At 43.0% G+C, this 25,783-nt stretch overlaps 1 protein-coding gene across 9 annotated transcripts in view; it reads left to right on the top strand.

Annotated features, from left to right (window-relative positions):
• LOC108161977 (fibronectin type-III domain-containing protein 3A) overlaps window positions 1-25,783 on the top strand; it is a 130,824-nt gene that overhangs the window by 91,315 nt on the left and 13,726 nt on the right. For 6 of the 9 annotated variants that reach the window (XM_017296439.2, XM_017296438.2, XM_033393221.1 and 3 more), the window contains one exon: window positions 10,509-10,559. The exons of the other annotated variants lie outside the window; for them this stretch is intronic. In XM_017296439.2, coding sequence (XP_017151928.1) covers window positions 10,509-10,559 — 51 coding nt within the window. The remainder of the gene's footprint in view (window positions 1-10,508; window positions 10,560-25,783) is intronic. 9 annotated transcript variants of the gene reach the window in all.

Here is a 25,783-nt window from a genome sequence, read left to right as displayed (position 1 = left end):
TTCAAGAACTGATTTTGCCAATAAATATAGGGAGGGCGGGGTGAATATTTTATAAGAAAGTGTGCCTCCATTATGGCACGCATAAATAAGGGCTGGATGTCAATGAACCCCAGAGAAAAGTGGGGGAAACACAAGGCAGTGAGGGAGTGGGTGAGAGGGGGGAAACAGAGTCAATCTAAGCGTTACATCAACACTTTCCCATAGATCGTAATCAATGAAAGGAGGGAGGGAGGAAGGAAGGAAGGATGCTGAAGGGAGGGCGGGACTGCACATATCCCACCCCCCTCTTTGGCCTCCTCCTCTGACATTTCGGTTAATCTCTTTGGTAATAATTTTTAATTAACCCAAAGCCCGCACATTGAACGCCCTCAACTTATTAAGACTTATTACGGCCTGGCGGGAGGGGGAGGGGCGAGGGGAGAGGTTATGGGGGATCTGAACTTTGCACTTTTGAACTGCCAGCCAGCAAATGCCCAACAGATGTCCAAAGGCAGACGCCCAAGAAGCTGGAACAATTTTACGAGCACTCGAATAAAATTCGTTTCGTTTTTTTCTTTTTTTGTTTTGTTTTCTTTAATTGAGCGGAAGCTAGTACTGTAGAACAGTCACTGCCAAAAGTTGTTTGACCCGGCCATAAAAAAAATAGAGCCAAAAACAATATGTGAATGTCCTCTCGGGAAAGTAATTCGAGAGCGTGCCCAACAGGCACCTGCTAGAAGGAGAAGAGCCCAACAGAAACTGTGTCACAAAGTAATACAAATCAAAGAAGAGGGGGAGTGGCAGGGGGCGGGGGCACTCGAACAAAGGGCCAGAGTCAACATGGAGTCGGCCCTGATGGAAAACCACAAATGATTGTTACTTATTATTCGCACATAAAACGTTTTTCCTCTGCCCAGCCAAGAGCCCCGTACAATTGTTCAGTGAGGCATAAGCAAACATTTCCATTCCATTCCATTCCAGTCCAGGCCAGGACATTGTCAGAGTTCCGTCTCGAAGGTCCTGGCTTCTACTTCCACGCACTGATGTCATATTACAAGCTCTTTGCCCCCGCCCCGCCCCCCCCCCCCTCGCTTCCTGCGAGTCGTAAAAAAAGAAAAGTGCATAAAATGGTATTCTCGCTGTGACTGTCAAACTGTAAGCAGTCAGTCGGGCGACAGGTAGGAAGTGGCAGCTGCTCCCCCCCCCCCCCCCATACCCTTTCCAGCATAAAGTTGTCCTTTTTTACGAGCCGCTTTGGCGGCACAGATTTATTGGCTTCCTCGCTTTACTCGATTTTATTATTGTTGCTCGTCTCTCATTGCATTTGCATATTCAGTGGAGCAAACCCCTCCCCCCCCCCTCACCCCCTCTAAGCCTCGTTGAGTTTTACGCCAAATTCGAAGGTTAGCCAACTTCTTCTTTGTCCGCGTTGCGTTTCGTTTTTTTTTTTTATATATATTTTTTCCGCTTTATAGTTTGCTCAAACTTGACTCGAGTTTCTGTCGACGGTTGAGTTTTATGCCTCACTTTGAAGTGGAGAACATTATGCCACGAATGGGTAGCATTTTTGTGGTTCTTTCGTAGCCTTCGATGCTAATGACAGAGAGACGATGCTGTCAGAGCTCTAAATGACAAATTGCTCCTGCTCCTGCTTCTGGTTGGGGGTTGGGGGTTTGGAGAGCTCTTCTCTGGGGATTGTGGGGAGGGGGGCGGCGGCATAAATTGTGGCAGCATATTTTGTGTGACTGACAGGGAGTTTAGTTTAGTTTTCCTTCTGACGAATGATGAACTCTGGCTGTCAGCGGCGGTGGCGGTCCATCGGACAATTGACTTTTGTTGACCCACATTTTTGAGCACTGAAGTTCCAGGAGGTCCTTCCCTTCGTCCCTTAGAATCTCCCTCACTCGAATATCGAAGAACCCTCCCTTTTCGTTGTGTGCCGCCTCTTTGGGAAATGAATTTTCCCCTCCAGTAGAACACATGGATTTTTGCACAGAGACTTCAAGTTGCAGTTGCAGTTGCAGCTCCTGGGGCACTATCAATGTCAGTTTATCATTCGCTTAATGGGGGGCTTACTTTGCCTTCCCCCCCCCTACCAGCTACTTCCACTTCCGCTCGCCTGCATTTGGTTTCCTCATTTAATATAATTTGTTGCAAGTTTTGCGGCATGCGGCATGTGGCAGGCGTCTGTTACATGTGCCCAGCCTCTGTGCGATAGCTGCACTAATTGAAACGTAATTATATCATTTGGGCACGAGGCAGTCAGTCAGTGAGTCAGTCAGTGTCTCACACTCTCAACGAGACGAGGCACTAATTGCAATTTGCACAGTTTGAAACTCTTTGGGCTGCACAGTTTGCGAGTCCCATCGGGAGGAGGAGGTGAAGGCTTTGGGCTCAGGCTCTTAAAGGTATTCCTGTAATCCTGTGCAGTGGATGCTAGAGGACCTTGGAGACTTTTTCCTCCTTAAAATACTTTCCAGCCACAGTCTGTGGCTCTAAAAATTATAGCATCATCAAATAACTCCATAGTTTGAGCATCTATCAAGCATCTGGAGTCTAACTAAGGGCCACTTAATCAGCCAACTATACTTTGAGAGAGATTCAATTTGCCGTAGCCGAGAAGCCCTGAGGCAGCCAGAGTTTAAGGGTTCTTAAATCCTCTTGGAAAGTTGCAGGCTACGCTGTTTTTTAGAGCATCTTTGTGACTGTCTCTACTGCTCTCCTGAGGAGGCTAGAGATAGAGGTGGAGTCACTTATCACTTGAAAGCTGTAGATTGTCTAGTGAATGTGTGAGGGAATCACTCATTCAACGACTTTTTACGTTGCTGAATAAATAAATCATTTACAGGTGGAAAACCTGGGTTTTCCAGCGGGTTTTGGAGCTACTGAGTAATTTTAAGAGGCAGTTCCATGGCAAACCTCTCAAATGGTTTCTAGAGTTTTAGATTTACTAAAAAAAGATGCAGATTTTTAGAAAATAACAAGAGAAACAAATACCCAATGACAATCTATAGTAGTAGAGTCCATCCTTCTTGAAGATTCAGCTCCATTGAAACGTTCAATCTGTTACTTTCCATAGAAATCCAAAGTCGAAGAACATTCGTTTCCTTTTTCTTTTTAATGAAGAATTTAAAGGTAAAGTATCCCCCTCCACCCACAAGCCCTAGCAGGGGTGTACCTGTACTCATCCACAATTTTAAAGATCAAATATCCCCCCTCTTTATGGCCGGCAATTGGTTTCGTGCTCTCACAGCCCAAAAAAAAAAGGGGGGGATATTTATCCATTTTGATCCGAATTTTTATGCAACTCTCATCGAACGGAAGTTGTTTCCCGATTTTCCTTCTATATGTGCATACAAATGCCAGTTTTTCCACATTTTTCTTTATATTCTTTTTTTTTTGGCAAAGAAGTGAAATTTATTCGTTTGCATTTTTCGGGGCTTAAAGTTGTGCCTGTGCCTGTGCCTGTGCCGTGTGTTTGGGTATGCCATGACCGTTCATATAAATCTACCAGCATATAGATAGATATTTTTTGGCAATTTAATTGAAATGTCAGGCACGTGGTCAGGAGAGAGATTCACACACAAAGCGAAAGAGGGAGAGGGAGAGCTATCGTTTGACCCTCGAGTTGGTCCGCTGCCTAATCCCGTTGAGCTTTTGTGGTTGTCGCACATTTCCGGCTTAAAGTGGCAGCGGCAACGGCAACGGCAAACGGCAACAACGTTGCCACTCTGGTGGCTCTGCCACTTCCGTTTGCGACGCGTACACGTAATTGATTTTCCCGCCCCGCCTCCTGTTTGCTACGAAAATCTCGGAGCCCGAGAGCACTGCAAAGCAAATCAAAACAAGAACAAATAGGTATGTCCTGAGGGGCGAAATTCGAAGGACTTTTGGATACCCTTTAAGCTGATTTGTTTGGGAAACTCTTAGAAGGAAAGGGATTAGATGATCCTTGAAATGTGAGCCGAATATCTTCGAAATAGTGGATCCTACGTCCCTTTTGTATAGGAACAATGCCCTGTTACATCTATAGTACTTCCAGCCACACAATATACCCTTCATATCTCTGCTTACGGGGTATCAAAAGAACAACAAGAACACTGTTTGCGTGACAAATGAGAATTTCACTTGATTTGATTTGTTTCGTGCGAATTCTCTGGAGAAATAGTACGGCTGCAAATGCTCGTAGATGTACGTGTGTGTGTGTGTGTGTGTGTGTGTGTGCGTCTACTACACACACCGTTAAATTATTTTTTGGCAAAACCAACGGTAAAATTGCCGTGACCGTGAACTTTGTTGGTGCCCCATAAATATATCAACAAACAGGCACAAAAAAAACCAACCGAAAAATATTCTATAAAATCTCGATTGTTATTTAATAAAGCTTTGTTCGGGTTTTGTATGTTTTACTTTTAATTAAATTCTTAAAGCTGAATCATTCGATTCGGAACTGTGACATTTGCATAGTCCCCAAGCCACCGAGCCCCCGAGCCCCCGAGCTCCAAGCCCCCCAACTGAAAGCGAAGTCTATTAACTTGAAATTTATTGACACGAATTCCATTTCTCTCTCGAAGAGTGCTTACCTTTGGCTCTGCCATATATCAGGCGTTGTGTAAGCCACACTTGAGCCGCAATATTGGCCAAATAATCACTGGGTGTGGGCCATCAACAAAATGGGGGAAAAAAAGAAGGAAAACAATTTCTGCATAAATTCCAGCCACTGGCAAAGAGTGAGAGGAAAATTGCCTTTAAATTGCTCGAAAATGTTTTCTTAATACATTGCGCAATTCCGTATTGAAATCAGGGCGTGGCAGGACGTCCTGCCGCCCCGCTCTGCTATAACGCAATAAGGAAGGAAGGAGAGAGAAGGAAGGAAGAAAACTAAACGGAATATTGCAAAATGACAAAATAACTTAAAGCGGCCATAAATTCTGCAGCTCAAGGACATGCTTAAGGCAATGGCCAAATCCTGTTCGTGTTCCGGGCTCGAACTCAAAATCAGAGCCAAGACGAAGACCAGGAGACTGTCAACACGTTTTGGCCATTTCTGTCTACGTTTTGTTAGCCTCAAACAAGAAACAAACAAACAAAAACAGAGGGGAATTTTTTACCATTTTTTGTCTGGGTTTAGAAGGGGTAGCTGGGGTAGGTGGGGCGGCTGAATTTATGAGTGGGGCTTTATTTTCGGTGCTGCGGATGTTGGTCATATTTTGGCATATATTTCTTGTTAAAGCTTAGGCAGAATCTGTTCACAGATTTATAGATTTATGTTTCGCCCGGGATTGCGGAGTCTTTGGCCACATATTCAACAAATTACACATGTTTTTTGTATGAGAACCCATTCTGTATCTCGTTCATCTTTCTCTTTATATCTTTCTGTATCTCGCTGCCCCCGCTGCCCTTCTCCCGACCTGTCTGGTCCATCTTACCTTGTCCTTGTTCTGCGGCTTGTTTGTTCGCCTGGCGCGTCCTTCGTGGCGTATGCGTAATATTTTTTTGTTTGCCACAGGCCTCCAGACACACGCCAGACAATACATCGGGTGCACGGGCACACGGCTACACTGCTGTGCGTGTTGACCTTCTGAATAGCCAACGGCTATTGAGTGTCTCCTCAGACGCCTCCTGTGTCACGTAAATGCCACCAGTAGCCGTGGCAGCGGCAATAATATAAAACAACGACAAAAAAAAACTCTTTTAATTGCTTTTTAATGAGTTGCTGCCGTCATTGCCATGCCGTTGAGGGCGTGGATGGGCCGCCAAGAGGCGTGCCCCGTCCGACGGTGGCTATAAAAGATACAAAATATATATCTATCGAACAATATCGGTTGACAGCATTAAAACAGAGCACAACATAAATTACAAACAAAAACTGGGGGAGTCCTTACACTGACAGAAAAAGATTTGTGGATCTTTAAATATGCGAAAATAGATTCTAGTCTCATTAAATCCGATCCAAATCGGGAGATATGGCCCGAATATTCCCCAAATATATGTTTTTGTTTTTTAGGTTTTTTTTTTAGTGTACTTCCCAACGATTCCTGCCCTTCGCATTTTATGTGGCTTTTGTATGCATTTTTATTTATTTCGTCGCATTTTTCTTTTGCCTCTAATGAAAAAAATTGCAGTAGCAGCAGCGACAGCAGCTTTCATTTGATTTGTATTGCTTTTGTTGTTATTGTTGTTGGCCAGAGCCACTTATGGACTCCAAAAGCTTCTGGCGAGAGAGAGCGGGTTCAACAACCGACAAATGCAGCCAACAGGACGGAGGGCGACAGGAACAGAAAGCGACAGAGACAGAGACAGAGACAGAGACAGAGCGACACTACTAACCGAAGAGAGCACCCGAAAAAAAAAGAACCAAAACGTACATGAAGGGAATATCAGAGGTGGAGGTTTTTGAATACCCTTGGATTACGTTTTTCACCAGGGAATGGAATCTATGATCTTTAAATGGATCTGAAGTATCTGAAATACACAAGAGAACAAATTGTGGAGGATTTTCTTACAAAGAGAGGCTTCCGGATCGTTGGCTTGACAACTATATAATATGGGGATATAGTTTTGGTAGTATTCAGATGAGTTAAGACCTTAAATATGTGCATATATATAAAGCTGATGTTTCCCATGATTTAAATAATATTTTTTTGGGTCACAAAAGCCTAGAGAGTTGCCTCGAGAGTCCTAGATCTTAACATTTAACGGCTAGAAATTTAATCTCGAATTTTCTTCAATATCTTCACTGAGGACCCTGGCTATATCGACTCAGAATCAATGTATCTATACTTTAAGCGCTTGAACTGCTATCCCCTTCTGCATGGCAAACATCTAAGAGCCGTAAAGGCCTCTCTTTGAAAGGGTATCAGAACGAAACGAAACGAAAGGCAGGGCAGGGCAGGGCAGGGCAGGGCTGGGCTGGGCAAGGGGTGTAGAAAAAGCAAATGCAAAAAATTGGCATCAAACAACAGAAACTTTTAGACAAGGGATGTGGTGGTGTCGGAGGGGTGGAGTGATGGAGGCTGGGGGCCACACATGCAATGCGCATTAAAATTGTAACTGTAACTGTAACGTTTTTTGTATGGCCATCTCGCTAGCGCTATCTCGCTCGCACCACCGTCTGGCCCCGTCTGCTGGCCTCGAGGCCCACTTCACTTCGCCCTCTCCCCCTCTCTCTCTCGCTCTCTCTTTGTCTTTATGTCCCTCCTCACCGCCCCCAGACCCTTCTGGCCAAGTTAAGTGCCATTCATGTGATTCTCTGCTGCTTCTTGAATTTTTTTTTTGTATCTTTTCTCCTTTTTGATCCTAAACTTTTTTTGTTGCTCTTGTTTGTCCTTTTTGGATTTTTTGTTTCCAGATTTTTCTGTGCGTTTTTTTCTGCTTTGCTTCATTTATTAAAATATTTTATATGTACAAAAGATGAACAGTGCGTTTCATAGCCATAATGTAGACTTCAGATTACTTTTAATTAAAAATCAGGGCTAGATAAGGACTCCATTCTTGAAGCCATTAAAAACCATAACCTCTTTCTGAAGCCTTAACCGTATTAAACGCACTGTCTGGCCTGTATCTGTTGGGGCATTTGTATCTGTATCTGCCGCTGTATATTGATTTCGCCATTGTTTGCTGTATTTCATATAAAAAATTTCCAGGCCTGTTTGGGGGCACGTTATGATTGTTGTAATTGCTCCGGCCCAACCCCCGCGACGGGGTCTCGATTCCGTTCGATTGGATGCCATTCGATTGCCCGATTTCGACGCTGGCTGCCAGTCCCGGACCCAATTCCAGTCATATAAATTGCCAACAACATTTCGGTTACCATTTTTTCCATTTTCCCCTCTGGTTTTTCCTTCTTTCTCGCTCTTTTGTTTGCTGGTCATTTGTGTGTGACTTTTGTGGTCGAAAGAGGATTTTAGCGGTTAATGTGATCGGTTCTGTTGGTGGGTCACTGGGTGGGGGGTGGTGGGTGGCTCTGTGGTGGCGTTGGAATTCCGAGGTCAATTGTTCGGCCGGGGAAAGGGTTGGACCAAATGGTGCTCACTGGGAATGCTTGTTAAGTAAACCAATTTGTTTAAAGATAAATATCCAAGTATATTTACTTTTATTATATGTACTTCGCTGTGCAATGCCAAAGGTTGCGAATAAATGATGATGTCCTGGGGTTTTATTGACCATTCAAGGTTGATTATAATTGAAACGTGATTAGAAATTGATTGGCCGGATAATTCTGCGAGTTCTATGGGTGGACAAGAGTCCACCGTGTCCATAGATATGTATTTAAGAGAATATTTTTGATATAACGATTAAAAAATGTAATACGCTTGACACTCGTAATTTCCTCCGGACTAGGCGGATAATTCTGGGAATTCTATGGGTGGACTCTTGTATATCCATAGATATGTATTTAAGAGAATATTTTTGAGAGCTTGATTTCAAAATTAAATACATTTAATAGTCATAATTTCCTCCAGACTAGGTGGATAATTCTGGAAATTTCAATGGGTTCTATGGGCAGTCCATTCTTATAACTTTATTAAAAAATTTAATACATTTAATAGTCATAATTTCCTGTGATCCAAAAAGATAAGATCTCTTCTGTAACCTCAACACAGTCATCATCATTTTCCCTGTGTGCCTCCACAGCCACGTGCCACGCATTAAATTAATTTGAGATCATATATTTTTGTAGTTCCCCCCACAAAAAGCCCCCAAGTGCTGGCTACCATAAAAAAAGATAAATAATAAATACAAATAAAACAAAATTTCAGGCGACAAAGGATTTATTGGGCAAATCATAAGACTTATTGTAATATATGGTACTGTGTTGTATGGAGTAATAAACCGCCAAATGACTCTGGCACTTACCACGGGAAAAAAAACCCCAAAACTGTGCCACGCCCAGATGCCTCGTAAAACTCAATAACAAAAAAAAAGAAGCCACAAAATGTGTCGAGGCTCGTCATAATAATACATATAGATACATGTATTTCGTGTACATTCAACGACATCACATCAAATCCATATGTTGTCTGGAAAGAACAGCAAAAAAAAAAAAGAATATATTTACAAATTTGTTTTCATATTAAATGTTTTGTCGTTGGAGAGTTTTTGCCTGGCGGCTGCCTGTTTTGCTGTTTCTAAATCTGGTTCATAGAATCCCATGGCCCCGATCTCGCTCCGCGAATGGATTCCCGGAATTTTTTCGGTATTATTTGCCGCACATGCGGAACATGCAACACATCCATAATTGCTGAAATACTAAATTATGCAATTAATTTGGCAGTCCCATGCCCAGGCCACAGGCCACTGGCTAGGCCAGACTGGTGGTTAAAAAAATATATAATGTAATATAATGGATATGTGTTGAAACAGAAACGTAGTCTGGCAAAGATTAAGAGCAGGGACGCTCGAAAGTTTTGATATAGGACTCTGAATGGCAGTCCCCCCCCCCCCCCCCTGCCTGCCACGCCACTGTGTTGATTTGTGGTGTTGTTCGAAAATGTATTAATATAGCCATGAAATATTCAAGAAATTTGCGATATGTGTGTGTGTGTGTGTGTGCATTATCCCTTTCCGACCAAGCCCCCCCGAAAGTTGTTATTTCTGAATTTCGTATTGAATTGTGGCTTAATTAAATTGTGAAAAATGTATCCCATAGATACTTTGGTATTTGTAAAGCCTTCAAAGAACTTCAGACGTTTTTTTCCATTTATTTTCTTTGGGAAAAATATATTTTCCATTATAAATTTCTTTCTTGCAAATTTCCCAAATTTTATTCCCCCTAACTGCCTCTAAAATATGAGATATATTCCATAGAAATGTATCTGATAAATATCAAATGGATTTCTTTTCTTTTCCAATAACTCTTTGCCCGCACTCTCATTTCTTCACAAAAAATATAGTGCACAATTTATGCGTATTCTCGGGAATCAAATAAATACACGAATACAATATTCCATAGCGAAATGAGCAAATATGTAATCAATTTATTCCGCTCGAAGGGTATACTCGACAGCACTCGACAGATGGCAATCAACATGTACGCTCTCTGTTTTTTCGCTTTTCAATTATATTTGTTGGGGCTGTTTGCAAATCCATCCATCCAAAAAAAAGACGAGAGTCTGGTCGGTTACTGGTCGGGTATATTGTATATCCATTTAGCCGTGTTTCCCCAAATGAGGTTTATGAATTAATAATACGCTCGCAATCATCGAAGTGCAGTCAATGATGCATTAAAAGCATTCAGTTGTGTTCAAACCAAGCAAATGATGCTCTAACTGGTGTTTGAGCCAGGAAAATTATGGTTTTAGTATGGAAATTGTGCTTGAGATGTGAAAATGTATATTTGAGCCGTGAAAATGAAGCGTAAAGTAATCTTTGAGCCTTGAAAATGAAGCCTTAAGTGTTTTTTGAGCCATGCAAATTTTGATTAAGTTTATGGCCATATAAAATATGTTTCTAGGCCTTAAAATCTATGGAAAATCTTTGTTAATTCTTGGCTAATTCTTGTTCTTTACCCTCTCTTCTCCTTGCAGGTAAGCAACAATCAACGATGATTACGTATACGAACCGTTTCGGCGTGAAGTGTAAGTGCAAGTGACAACAAGTTCCATTTCAATTTCAATTAAGCCTCCCCCCCCCCTCAACAAAGAACACCCCCAACATCTGTGTGTGTGTAAGCAACTGACCGTGCAACAAGGTCAGACATAAAAGTTTCGTTTTGTCCTACTCCTTCTGCAGTTATGCAATCTTTGGAGGATTTTCGCCCTCATGCCAAAAGCAGGAAGTCCATCTTTGCATCGTTTTTCGTTTTGGTCTTGGCAAGGCACACCATATCCTGCAGTGGCCACACCTCCTCCGCCAGCCCGCAGACCAGACCCCGTTCTGCTCTTTTTATGGCCACGTGCGAAAATGCGGCAAAAGTTTTACGAGGTCAGGGTGAAGCTGTGCTCGAAGGAGCTCCTTACGTCCACTTTGCCCCAATGAAGATGCTGCTGCTGATGATGATGTCACTTGAGTGAAATAATTTGATATAACAAAATGAGGCGTGGGAGTGGGAGTGGGAGTGCGAGGATTGGGCATTACTGGATTGAAATTTGCATGGAAATTCCACAAAACTGCAAACTGACAAAACTCTTTCAAGTGTTTGGCACTTGTTGACTGCCAGAGAGATCCCAGAGAGAGAGAGAGATCCCAGAGAGCCAAAATCCAAGACAACGTCAACAACTTTGGCATGTCCACGCCCTAACCATTTTGCTTAGACGCCCCAAAGTCACATGCAAAGTGTGTCTTACACTGCCGACTGTCTTTGGGGGATATTCAGACACTGTCTGGCTATCTGGCTGTCTGAGTGGAGCTCTGGAGCTCTGGGTCTGGCCACGCTCAATTCAATTCAATTCAATTAAAAGCCAGCACACGCCGCACCCAAAAACCAAGAGACAACGACTCAAAGACTCGTTCGATGGATTGGTTTGGGCCAGTCGATCGAAGCGACAACTTTGATGCTCTACTTTGGGATTGAATGGGGATACTCCTTGCCCCTGGAACCATTACAAGTGATGCCAAAAGGAAGTCTGAAGGGTTTATTGAAAGCACAGACATTGCAGTTGTAGAACTCTTAAGAAGTTTTTGATTTTTGATAGATATTGAGGCCCCGAAACATAGTCTTTGTTCGACTACTTTTCTCTAGGTTTCCCGGCTTTCAACCTCTCCAAAAGGGGAGCAGCAGCCTCTCTACTCTGCAGACTTATATCAGCGATATCTACTCCCCCCACCTCTCCCCACCCTCTGCCTTTTTTCGATTTGTCCGAGCAAATTTCAATTGATAAATGTTTGCTTTTTTGATCAAACTTTGTGCGAAAATTTGTGGGGCCGAGAGTGGCTCCAACTCCAACCTCTTTGACATTTCATGGGGTGTGTGTTTGATTCTCGCTCTTTTGAGGTGCCGTGCAATGGAATGGAGTGTACAGGGAGTGGCCGTGCAGCACTTGCCACAAATTATCCACTGGTCGGCCCAGGTTGCCATTCACTTTTCCGCAGTAAATGGAGGTGGTTGCCCCTGGCAAACAGAGGGGCGCAAAAACGGTCGAGAGCTGGGAACTGGGAGCTGGGAGCTGGGAGCCGGATAGCACTGGGAATGGCGGTCACTTGAGGTTTCACCCCCCACTCTGCCCCCCTTTGGACCGCAAGCTGTTCACTTTTCTCTTTGATGACTCACAAAATGCCGCTGCACTGTTCTCGCTGGGGGGGGAGGGAGAGGGCGAAACCGCACTCTTTTCTCAGACCCGTCCAGGCCCCCTCTTAGCTCTCCCTCGCCCACTTTCCCTTTCGGTTTGTGTTCTATTTGCACAACTAAGCAGCAATTAACGCTAATTATGGAAATTTCTTTCATTTCAACTTGACTTGCATTTGCGGTTGCACAAAGGGTGCGAATCAGGGAAGAAGAGGGGGATCCAACGAGGAAGAGGGTGCCTCTTTACCAGGTATAAGTATTTTCAAGGCAAGACTTTGAATATCATGAATTTTAAGGTGGCCCCAGAACTAAAAAGTACTCCATCGCCAAGCTTTTTGCAAGAGGTAGAAAAGGTACAGAAAAGCCCTGAAATATTAGGTATTTACAATCCAATAAATTAGAGGAGTAGAGGAAACGTAGTGCAGGGCGAATGATGTGTTTAGGGTGCCCCTATATCGTTCCAAACACTCAGATGAAGCCATATCCTGTACACCTTAAAGAATGATATAAATAAACTTCCTTAAAGAGGAGTACACTCGTAAGATTTACAATTTAAAAGGCCCTTTCTCAAGGCCATGAGTTTTTGGATCCCCTTCCTCTTTCGGCATTAAAACTGGAGGTGATGGGTACCACGACTTTAATCTCACGTTAATCGATTTTGCGAAGGAGACTATCATTGAAGCTATAAGAAGGATCTATAACTGGAGGCTTTCTTCAATGCAAACTTTGCACAAAACAAGTCCATCTTCCTATAGAGGCTCTTTCTAAAGGTCTCTAATAGTTCTGCACAACTACATATAGCCTTAATTAAACATTGATTGCCTCTTCGTTATGTTTTCCAATTGTCTGGGCAAATGTGTGGAATCTCTCAGACCTGCAGGCATTCATTCAATATATCTTTGCTAAACACCAATAAATAATTAATAATTCAGCACGTTCAATAAGCACTCTCGCAAGCTTGATTATAATTAATTTTGCGAGAATTTTGGCCCGGGAATGCCAGCCCGGGGGCCACCCCAGCGCCTGGGGCCGGACAAAGCCGATAAGTTGTCTTCCCTGGCATTTGCTTGGGCAACTAATTTTCTTATCAATACAACCGAAAGGCCAAGCCAAACAGGCAGGTGGAAAGATACTCAGATACGTGCAGAGCAAACGGAATCTAAGACCAAAATGCAAATTGAGGGAACAACTATTGTTTTTGTCACGACTCTGGTGTTTGTTTGCTTATTTGTTTGCTAGATTCTTGCTGTTTGCATATCTGTATCTGCAAGTGCTCTTGGATATCTTTGAGATACAAATTAAGACTGAGATGCCAGAGATGCGCCATATATAAATGCCATTGCCTGCCCCTGAGCTCCAGCATGACTCACATCCTCAATTTACGTTCGTTTTGTTCGCCTGAGGTTACTTTTGTTTCATTCATAAAAAATGTATCTCAGGGTGGGGAGAACAGCTACCTTATCGCAAACATATGACGACAATGCATGTGATCCAGATAAAGGCTGTTTCTTTAATGAATTTCTGCGGAATGCCAGCCGAAACTGCGTCAGTAGGTGGCAAAACAACTTTGAGATCTACAAAAAATCCCCCATAAATCAAACACCAGATGATGATTCATACAAATCGAAGCCCAAAAAATCTCTTACTTAAATCTGGTATGTCCGGCTGGAAAGTTGAGGCTGGTATGTCCGGTTTATACACATAAAGGGTTTAATAGTTTAGCCACTCTACTGACTCTGAAGTTCTAAAGAATTTGAGCTGCTTGTGGGATCCACGGTCAGCGAGGGAACGACTTTCTTCAAGGCCAAAGATACGCCTCATCGACATCCTTAAGGCCTTTCTAAATGGAACATTAAATTCTAAAAAATATTCTGTGGCCAAATACTTTTAATTGTGCCTCCGAAAGCATTATTTGCCACTCTTTTTATACGTCTATAAAATATTGTTTTGTATCTTTAAACCTTTTGCTTGCTGGCATCCAGTAATACCTAGTATCTTTTCATATATGTATCTCCCTAATCACGATCTTTTATGTGTTTATTTCGTTCACATTTTGTTTATCGAAGAATGAATGAAGATTCTTCTTCGTCGCTGGGTTGGATTATTCACTCGTGGATCAACTTTTACTTTTCGGCTTTCTTAAGGTTGTTGGCCGACTTTTAAGTTTCTTAATTAAATTCAAGTTCAAAGACCTGCCAGAGTCGGTGCGGTGCGGTTCGCCCTCCCTCATGGGCCTACACGTATGTACATATATCGGTGTCAAGATGTCTGAGACAGACTTCCTTCACCGCCCCCCCTCCCGCTTCACTCTTCCATAATTAACAGCCTTTGGGCCCTGCTAATGAAATAATTAAAAAATAGTTGCACTGCCACTGGCAGGCAAAGAAAAAAAAACAACAAAAACCATAAAAGTGTCATTGCTGTTGACAAAAAAAAAACAACAACAAAATATTGCAAAAAAACCAAAAAAAATAATAATAAAAGGGGGAAAAATTTTTGTAGCCGAAGCGAAAAGAATGTCATGTGCGTGCCTGCATGCGAAAAGTGGGGCTGAGTGGGGAGGGGCGTGGCAGTCACGGCATGCGAAATGTATCTATTAGATACGAGTGTGCGAGTGCATGCGAAATGCGGTTAACAGCATTGGCAGCAGACGCAGTTTTTTGCCATTTACCGTTAGCCAGAGCCAAGCCAAGAGCTAAGAGCCAGGCCAACATTGAAGCTGAAGCTGAAGCTGAAGTTGAAGTTGCAGTCGAAGCCGAAGCTGAAGCCAGTCGCTGAAGTATTTGGGTCACTCGTTGCCGCTTGGCTGCCACTTGAAGTCGTCTAATGCCTCCTCCAATGGCCATGGCGGGTTGGCTTGGCTATGTGTACCCTGTACTTGAGCAACTAAAGGGTATAATGTGTTGGCTTGGAGAAGATAGGGTCTAGGAAAGCCATGGGATACCTCGAAAAGGGGTGGAAGAGAGCCTTGTCTTGGTCTGCAGATAAAACACTCTTTTCTTCTTGTTTTAAGGAACTATTTTGTAGCTCTAGAACTCCAGATAGTCCCCCACCTACTGCCTGCCAGATCTTATCTACGAACAAGGTATCTTCTAGGTCGTATTCACTCCATTACCACTACCTTTTGGCTGATGCAAAAGAAGACAAAAATTTCGCATTCATTTCTGCTTCAGTGTATATTTTGTAGTTTTTTTTTAGTCTTTTTTTTTTTGGGTTACTGCGATAAGCAAATGCTCTATGTGTGGGTTAATTTGAAAGTTTCAACTGTCACAAATGTTATAATTGACGGCAGCCACTTACGGGTACAGGGCAGTGCTGTATCTGTATCTGTATCTGAATCTGTGTATCTTTTCGCTGTCGCTCGAGTACGAGTGCGAATATCTCTGGGATGCAGCTCAAATGTGGCTCTGCTCAGCTCAGCTCTGGTCGTGTTGAATGCGCTTTGTTAAGTGCCGTTAAGTGAGGCATTGAGTGACAATGCCTCGAGATTACGCCCACACGGGAGAGGCTCTGGGGCTATCCGTAAATGCAAAACAAAAGCCCAACTGCCGGCGAATGACTAATGCTCGCCCGCTCTACTTTTTGCCTACAACAAAATATTCAACTATCTAAAAGTGTAACTGCGTATTAAATAGTTGTACGCCTCGGAACAGAGGGAATTCTTTTGTGGAAAGTTCTGGGCCTACATTTGAGGAAGATGCGAAATCACTTGGAAATTCCATGGGAAAATCTCGCAAGAATTTAAACTCACTTTCCAAACGTTTATTTCATGGCAACTGCTGCAGATTTATGGTATCTTTGTCATGTCTTTGCAGCAAACTCCACTTGAATGAAACCGCAAGGTCATTTGCCAAATTATCCATCAGATACATCGCACCACAGTGTGATGTGGGCAAATCTTTAACGCTTTTTATGGCCCCTAAAGCTGTGTGTGGGATTTCTGTGGAATATATCTATCCATCTATTATTTTTGGTAATGGGTTCGTGGGAAAGCTCAAACGGAGATCATTTGTTGTATTGTTAAAGAGGGACAACGTGACTTTGAATATTTTAGAGGCAGGCACCAGTCGCCAGGCTGTACGGCCATATCCATAAACATTGAGACTGCAATTTATAGATAGAATTGTATCTGAGAATCGCCAAACGAATTCCACTTTGTCTAATTATGCAGAAATACAATCAATGTGTGTGTGTATCTGCGGGATACACTTTTGTGGGGATGCCTGATTTAATTTCATTAACATTTTTGTTTATAAAAAAAAAAAAACTTTAGTTTTTGGAGAAAATCTGCTCTTTCTCCTGTTTCCATCTTTGCTGCTGCCGCCTGGAATTTTCTCGTTTTCCGTTTTGCTAATTTCTGCGCATTTGGCTTTGGCTTTTGCTTTGGCATTTTCACTTTGCCATTCATGACTTGGCTCTGGCTTTGGACTCTCGGGCTTGGACTGCGTGTTTATTGCATCCGTTTTGTGGCATACTTTTCGTGCGGCTGCCAATGCTGCTGCTGCCGCTGCTGCTGCTGTTGCAGCTACTAAGCACGAAGCGGATATTGTCACTTTTGCAATTACAACGCGCATAACTTTGTGCAACAACAACACGCCATGGAAAATTTCCTTGGCACCAGATCGGAGCAGGGAAAGGGGCAGGGCCAGGGCGGTGCAAACAATGAATGGAAAATGGAGAAAGACAGAGAGAGGGAGAGGGAGAGGGGGAGAGAGGAGCCAAGATAAGCAAAAACAATTTCTTGCACAGATAAGGCGGCTATATATAGAAATTAATTGAAAATTATTCAGCAAAGCAGGGCCCTAAAAGCATATGGAATGTCTTACGGCCTGATAGAATCGGATCAGGCCAGGGACAAAGTAAATTGAAAATTTAATTAAACAAGATGCGGACTCGAGGTCCAGGGAACTGAGAACAGCTTGCCAGCAAGGAGATTAAGGGAAGAAATGGACAAAGATACTTCCATCCAGAACTCTTGGGTGCTGGACAGAAGACAGCCCAAAGGCTATCTGGAAATAAATTCAAGAGTTATTTCAAAAATAAATATGGGGATATATTTCTCATGAAATAAAATAAAATACAGCAAAAGATACAAATTCCAGAAAAATCCATAGAGCAAAAAAAAGGCAGAAAAAATCAGGGAAATGGGCTTGGAAGATTTTTTCAGTCTCCGCTTTAGGTTGGGGCTTCTGTACTCAGTTCTATATAACCTTTCTAGGGCCATACGATAACAGGTCTATAAACAATGGGCTTCGGATAGTAATTTTGTATAGATCTAAAAGCAGGCGCGTGGGCGCCAAGACGCGTGTCTAAAATTAAAAAAACTTGATCTGCCAAACCACATGCCAAATCTGGTGGGTCTTCAGCTTAAAAAGGTGTCCGATACCGATATTCAAATGAAAAGAGAAACCGAAAAACCTGGCCAGAGGCTTGCCAAAAGTTGAACTTCAAATCTTGCCGTCTCGGGAATGTGGAAATTGCCTTATACTCGTATCATTAATCAGAAACTCATTAGATTTGAATCAAAGGTTCGTTAATTAAACGCTGCCAATTGTGTGTCAAGAGTTCACTCTTGGCCGCCCCTCCCCCCTCAGAGCCCTGTGGGCTGAAAGAAGCCGAAAAACTTTCACATTTCGACCACAATGGAACTACAAATATTTCTCCAGAGCGATCAACTTTGGCATATTTCTGGCAAAGACGAACGCGGCGCGTGCACAAGACCCTACAGTGAGAAAAAAAAACTAAAAAAAAGAGACAGAAATCATAATACTCGTAAAACAAAATCTCCGACAAAAATCAGGGTTCAACGAACGCAAATGAAGAAAACGAAAAAACTAAACAAAACCGAAAAGGTCTCGAAAAAAGAGACGAACAAAAAGACAACAAAAATTGCTATAAAAAGCAAGCAAATAATTAACACAATGAAGTGCAGAAGTAAGCAGCAAAGAAATCGAAATAAAAAATTGTTTAACAGTTTTCTGCTTGGCAGCCAGAAAAAAAAAGAAGACAAAAAAAAACTTGGAGATGTTTGCCAAAGACTTGCGAAATCCCAGAGAAAACGCAGGAAATACGCTGAAAGAAAAAGACAGAACAGACGTTCCCATAAATAAAACGTGCAAACAAAATGCCTTCAAAGAATTCCAGCGAAAAATGAATAGCTTTTTTGTACATATTTCTTCATTAAAACAGATAAACGAATAAACGAATAAAAGCGGAACTGCGCCCAAAAACGCATTCAATCAGCAACCAAAAACAAAAGCAACAGCAAAAACAAACACAAACCAAATAATAATTAAGTAACTGTGCTCAAAACTTCTGACGAATGTCGCATACACAAACAACAACAAACCAAACAAAAATAATTAACAAAAAAATCCTGCCATAAATTGTTGGCGTACTTGGAAAAAAAAAGATTTTTTTAATTTGTTCGACAATTAAAAAAAAATTTAATTAATACTGGTTTTATAACGTGGCAGCTAATGGCTATTTTACACATGTATGCGAGCGGTTTTTATTTGGCCACTTTTATGGGGTTGCAGCAGGGGGTGCAGTGTCCCCAAAGAATGTTCAACCTTTGGGGAGTTTCAATCGAAATTGAAAGCTCCTCGAGTAAAAGGCAATGGGAATTATTATACCAATGAAGACTTATAGAAATTGTTCTTGGAATTATAATAAACTGTGGGACAGTTCTTGGTATTAGTTTCATTAATTTTTGTTATTCTTCGTCTATTCCTTGGATATCATCAGACTTCTCGCAGTATAATATCGCATAGAACTTATCGCACTAGAGTATCGGGATCGGTGTGGGTTAATATTGGGCTATCGGTAAGGGTAAGGGCACTGGTCTCTAAAACTTATACCGTCTCTGTTTCCATAGGACTGTCGAGCCTGTCAATCTGCTAGAACTACAACGTGACCCTTGGGATCATATCCTAGGGATTCTAGAAGCTGTGGAAGAGCCCCTATGATCTTCCTCTTCGGAGGCATGTACTGGGGGTACAGAAACCCTCCTCAGCTCTCTCTTAAATACCTCTAAAACCACTAGGATCTCCTCTTTGCTACCCACGTGCCAATGATTAATTTTTTTTATTAAGATTTCTGTGCGATCTCGTGTCCAATCAATGGTCATTAAAAGGCGTGATGACAGCAACAACAACAGCGGCAGCAGCAGCAGCAGACCGTCAAGACGGAAAACAAAAATTAATATTGCCATAAAATGCGCATAAAATATGTTAAATAAAAGAAATTGGTATCCACAAACACACGAGTCGAGTGTGGACAAAGACAAAGAGGCAGCGGTGATGGACAGTAGGTTGGCCGCCCTGGGGGCGGGGGGAGTGTGTTTTTTTGGGGCAGAGCACAGGCTGTCAAAGTGACGCCATTTACGGTTTGACAAGCACAACAATAACAGAAGGCGTCGTTAGTCTGTCTGGGGGCCTGATGGGTGGGGGCGGGGGGGGATGAACAGGGAGTATGTGAAGTGACATATGTGGATGGCAGTTAAAATTGCTCGCAAGCTGTCAATAAATCGACTGTTGGAGCGAAAAAAAATAGTGAAATATATACCAAATTTTTAGGAAAATGTAAACAGTTTTTCACCGAAAATTTCTCAGACTTTCCCTCTTAAAGAAATCTCTTTGTAATAGTAAAATTAAATGCGTTTTAATTTGAATTTCACGCCTGACTGTGGCTCCTTTTCCACTGGTGTCTGCTCCTGGGACACTCAGCCTCGCCTCGGCGCCGAAAAAAAAAGGATGATTAATTAAGGGTATTTTTATTAATGTTTCCCCAGCCCAGGGCCCCAACAAATCAACGAAGCGAACGAATGAACGAGCGAACCTTTTGGGAACGGGCAGAAGAGAAACAATGACCACAAGACGTTGACCCAAAACACACAAATAAATATATGTATACCAGACACCTACAAACCACCGACTGACTGACTGACTGACTGACTGACTGACTGACTGACTGACCCAAATCCCCAGCCAACACCTGGGCCAAATATCAGCGAAGGGATTGAAACAACAGCTGTGCAAATATTTGATCGGGCTGCCGGCCTGGTTCAATGCTGCTCAAACCGTGACAGGTGCAAATTGTTGAACTTCCCTTGCAGGACGCGTGGCATGTCTGTCGCCCCTTAGCACCTGTACTAGGTCACACAGACCCTTCAGGTCTTCAGTTCCTCAGTTCCCCAGGTCCTCAGGTCCTCAGGTCCTGCTTTTGTTGTGCCCCACTATATGCGCGTATGTATCTGTGTATATTGTGTTGTTGGCCCCATTTTTTTTTTTTTTGTCTAAGTTTTATTGGTCTGCGTCTGAGTTAAGTCTGAATTTTGCCGTATCTGCTGTTGTTTTTGGGGAGTTTTTCCATGTTTTGTCCTTGAAGTATCCTCAGCGACAGGGACGACGGCGACCAACGGTGGCTGCGGCCTTATAAATCTTCTTTTGGACAAAATGGCGCAGAGCACGTGGAGTGGTATATGGGTGTGTATCTATGTGTGTGTGCCTTTGTTTAGATATGTATCTGTGCGTCTGCTCGTATCTCTGCTTATGTGTGTGTGTGTGTGCGTCTTCGGTCTTTGTCTGTGGCAAAAGGGAAATAAATTATTTTCCGGTTGGACTATCAGCGCAACGTAACTTTATTTTGTCTTTTCACTTTTGTTTTGCTTTAGCCGTGTTTGCCAACTAATTGTCTTGTCCCCGACACCACCCCCGCCTCCCGCCACCCTCCAGCTGCTGTGACATCCACAGTGTACCTCATTATACCCTTAAGGAGAGGGGTATTAGGACTTTGTTCAGATTTTGGCAAAGTATAGAAGATGTAATCGGAGTGCTTTGAGCAAAATATGTATCATATAGGACTCTATCCCTCTGCCAGGGTATCAACGCCTGCGGCCCCTCCTTTCTCATATTGCTTTGCATTTGCTCAACAATTTATGAGCATTGCGGCTGAGACACAGGCAAGAGAACAGCTAAAGAACAAAAGCAACAAAAAATAACAGAATAAAATAAATGAAACAAAAAAAAAAACAAAAAAAAGGAGAGAAAAAAGCGAGATGAAAAAAACAGAATCTGCCATCGTTTGTCGCGGCATAAATAAAAATTAATTATTCAGGCAAAAAGGCAACGGCTTTGGCTTTGGCTATGGCTTTGGCTATGGCCGTGGCCAAGGCGAGATGGCCAAATGGCCAACTGGCAAAGTCCACAAAAGCCAAGCCAACGCGAAAACCAAAGCCATAAAAGTCAAGCGGCAACAACAGCAAAAACGAATTGAAATTTAAGTACCCGCCACGCCCGAAGGCAAAAGTCGCAGCTTTAAAAATATATTACCCGATTTCTGGGCTAAGCAATTATTGCTCCAAAATGAAAATATACATTTGAAAAGAGTTCAGGCTTAAAGTTTTCATTGTTCTTGAAGTAAAGACCTTCAAATGATCATGATCCGAAGCAATGGAGTGGAATAGTTGGGGCACCAGTTTTCTGAGAATCATCGAGAAAAAGGATAAGATTTCCCAGAAAAGTAACCTTAGATCCTTTGTAGAAAGAACTGGAGAGAGAACAAATGCCAATCAGGGCTTAAGCTTTCGTCTGTGCATTAATCATTCGGTTGGGGCTGTCTTCCCTTTGCTTTGCTTTCTTTTTTCGTGGGAATAGCACCTCCCACAGCAATTACTTGGCATAAATCCCTTTTTTCCACCTTCCCTGCTAATGTCTTAACAAAACAGGAGAGTAAATCGGAGGAAAGCGAAGGAAAGCGAAGGAAAGCGAAGGAAAGCGAAGCCAAACAACAGTTAACCTTTACCGCCCTGCCCCTCTTGCCTGCAGTCCGCTCGAGGAAGGAAAAATTAATTAAGCACGCTTTAAATTTGATTTCATTTGTTTTTGCCCAGTTTCGTGGGGGGGGGGGGGGGGGGGAGGGAGCTCTGTGCGGGGTCCGCCTGCATCTGTTGTCCTGCCCTCGGCCCCCTCTTGGAGGGCAGTAGCTGCTCATTGCCTTGGTCATTCGTCTTCCATTTCGTGTTTTAATGAGCTTCATGCGCCACACGCTGATTTCGCTTTCTCGTGCTCTTCCGTTCCACACTTTGTTTCGCTTTTGGCTTGTTATTATTATTGTTGCTTCCTTTCGCCCTCTCCCCCGTCCCCCTCACACTTACTCTCTCTCTCCCTCTCCCTCTTCCTAGTCTTTTTTGTTTAATTGCTATACACTTGCAGAGGGTGGCATAATTTTTGCAAAGCAGCCTTGAAACTTTTGGGTTCCTATAATCTTTGGCCGAGTGGATAGCGTCTTTATTTCTTCCTCCCTATAGAAAATATAACCTAAATTAGGGGTTCTACAGACCCTTTCCTTCAGTCTAGACCACTCATCAAGGAACTCTTTAGGAGCAAAGCCTTGGAAATATTTTATTATATTTTATCAAACCCGGTAACCATTGGTTTCCATATCTTAGCTTCACTAGAAAGCATCAGTCATCTAATAATTAAAACCGACCACTTTTTAATACAAATTTAATCTAAATCGATCTAATTTTGGTGTCATATATGTAAGCTCTATAGCTCTTAATAAATTTTCTAGGTTTTAGGGAATGTGATTCTCTTCTACATAATCGCTTCCATCGTTTGATCCCATTGAAACGATCGATCTTTTGGTATAAATCTGCTTTAAATGCCTAAAAGGGTATCTAAAGCGTCGCACTCCTAGGCTTCTAGAGGTTTTATTCCTCTCTCTGGGTCTCCCACTGGCAAATTGCAAATTGCGGGTTAGCATTTCTTAATGTCAATGCCATTTTGCAGAGCAATGCTTCGCCAGAGCAAGAATAATGAGCAGCAGAAAGAGAAGTAACAGTCCGAGCTCTGAGAGGGGGAGAGGCGGAGGGGGCAGGGGGAGCAGAACCAAATTGGCGAACTCTCAGTGGAACCGAACCCCGGAGGGGCAGCACCCTCTCCCGCCGGACAGACGAAACCAGAACAACGAAATTTTCTTCTTTCCTTCTTTTATTTTTTTTTTGGTTTTTTTTGTTGTTTTTTTTTTGTTTTGGCTTAAGTGTGCAAGTTAATTGAATTGGGGCTTGTGCGTGGGGTGGACAGTGGAGACTACAGTTGCTGCTAATTGTTAATGGCTGAGGGAGGGGCTGAGGGGGTGGAGCCCTGCATGCATTTATGGTAATGTCGAACACAGCGGGTGCTGAGGGGGGGGCCTGTTATGAGGCGAATTGAAGTGCGGATCAGGGCCGAAAGTGCAACAAATTGAAAGTGTTAACGATTGTGGCTAGAAATGGTAATGGGGTAAGGGGAGCGGGAGGGGCGGTAGCGACGCCAGTTAGTGGAATAATTAAGCATGTTGATTAAATAGGGCTATAAAAATGGAGAGGAGAAAGGAAAGCGTGGAGGAGTCAAGGAAAGTTTCGCCATGATGATTGTATGGAAATAGTTGGATAGTTCAGAAATTTCAATGGGTTTTTGAGGTGTTCAATGATTATTTTTTTTGCTTATAAACAGCCTCCGTTTGAGTGTTTAATTCTTAAGAATTTTAGTGATTTTAATAAAGTATTAAAGTACCTTTCCTGCCATAACATATCAAATGCCTCTCCACACGGGCATCAGTTGTGTAATTTTGCTTCCTTCACTTGGAAAAACATAATTAAACGACTCTAATCCAATCAGTTTCTGACTGGCTAAACAGAGCCAAGTAAATACCTGAAATGCTGCCCCCCATTAGCCCCCCTTTGGCACATCGTCCCTCTTTCATCGACCATCTAAATATCTCACTAATCGGTATAAATCCTGTAACTAAACCGAAAATGCCCGTCATTAACTTGGCTCGCCCACCTGATACATTATGCACCTGATACTGCCACAGAGCCACGAGACCTCAGAGCCGTTCATGCCTTCAGACATTAATTTAAAGCCCTCTCTTCCTTTGCTTTACTTTCCCTGCCTGCCTGCCTGCCTGCCCGCCTCTTGCCCCGCACTGAAGCGACAAAACCAATAAACCAAATGCTGAATAACAGCCTTCGCCCCCCTTTTGGGTGGTGTCAGAGGGCATGGTTTATCGCTCAGACAACGCGCAATTTTTCGTTTTAATAACAATATTTACTCATCATAAAGTATAAATGAAGGCATAATGTGTTGACGTGATATATATACAGATATCCGCATGTATTTATGTCTGTATCTGCATCTGTAGCTGTAGCTGTATCTGTATCTGTGCGATATGATGAGAGTAACGCTTACGGGCGGCGGAGTCCAGCCATGCCCCACGAACCATGGGGGGGGGGGGGGGGGCGTTGACGAAAAATTTCACGACTGTTTCAACGTTTTTCCGGTTTCAAGGTTTTTCATGCCCTTGGAAATGGGGTAGATCGACTTTGGAGAGGTGTTTGCAGGGCAAAGATCCTTAAAGATTCGAGTAACGGACTTTGTATCTCAATTAAGTCTTATCCGAATGAACAAGGGATCTGTTAATCGGAAGAGTATTTCAACCTTCGGCTCTGGAATCTTTCTTATCTTTGGTATTTCCTTTTTTTGGGTGCCGGGACCCATTTGTGTCGTTGTCTATGAGGACGTCATTTCGGTTGACACACAAAATGACAATATTTACCGGGGAAGATGGAGAATTTGGGCGCACGGAGAGGGCTACTGGGTGCGGAAAATATTGGAAATTCAAATAAACAGAGAGGAGGCGCGAAAACAGCAGCCGATGCCAATCCCCCACCAAGCCCCACAATCAACAAAACGTGCGACACGTGCAGACTGTCAAATGGCTCTGGATGGCGCCACCCCAGCCCGTAACCGGGGGAAAGTCAAATACCCATTCTCAGTCCCTTAGACAGTTGCCGCCCCTCACAGCCTCCCCCTCCAGCACCCACTGCTAGCTACCACGCCCTCCCTCCGACAGCCTCCAGCAGCAGGGTCCCCCCCCTTGCGGCCCGCCCGCCCATCAATCAATGGGTCTTAGTCGATTTCTGTTGGCAACGTTTAACGGGGCGTATGCGCAATTAATGCGATTTGTTTGCAGGAGAGAGAGAGAGAGAAAGAGGAACACTCGAGGAATTTGTTGTACGAAAAGCTAAGAAACGAGAGCTTTCCATTGAAGAACTCGTGAATTTTCTGCTCTAATTGCATTTTGCGAAAGTTGTATTTAAAGCTGCAAAAGTCGCCATAATTATCGAGATAATTGCGCACGCATCGTTAATTGGAGTCGAATAAACGGTGGAGGGGGGGGAGATGAGCGGTAAATGTGAGATAAGTGAGGAAAAGTGAGGAAAAGTGTCGATTATAATGAGCCAACTAACCGCAAATTGGTCTAGATTTGGTCGTTAATTATCAAGAACAAAAGAGGGGCAACCCAACGAGCGAAAAGAAAGAACAGGAGACGCCCATTGGGAGGCCCCACAAATCATCATTGGGCCTGTCAATGTCCCCAAAAAGTAAACATAAATCATCGCCACAGCAAATCGAAAGTTTATTCAACTCTAAACGAAAGTGAATATGAATATGAATGTGAATGTGAATACGAATAAGTGTTTCGGCTATAGCGATGTATATTATAACAAATGTCCGATTAAATCAACATCAA

This window comes from Drosophila miranda, chromosome 4, assembly GCF_003369915.1.
Source record: "Drosophila miranda strain MSH22 chromosome 4, D.miranda_PacBio2.1, whole genome shotgun sequence".
NCBI lineage: Eukaryota > Metazoa > Arthropoda > Insecta > Diptera > Drosophilidae > Drosophila > Drosophila miranda.
This window is presented reverse-complemented; position numbering and strand designations above follow the sequence as displayed.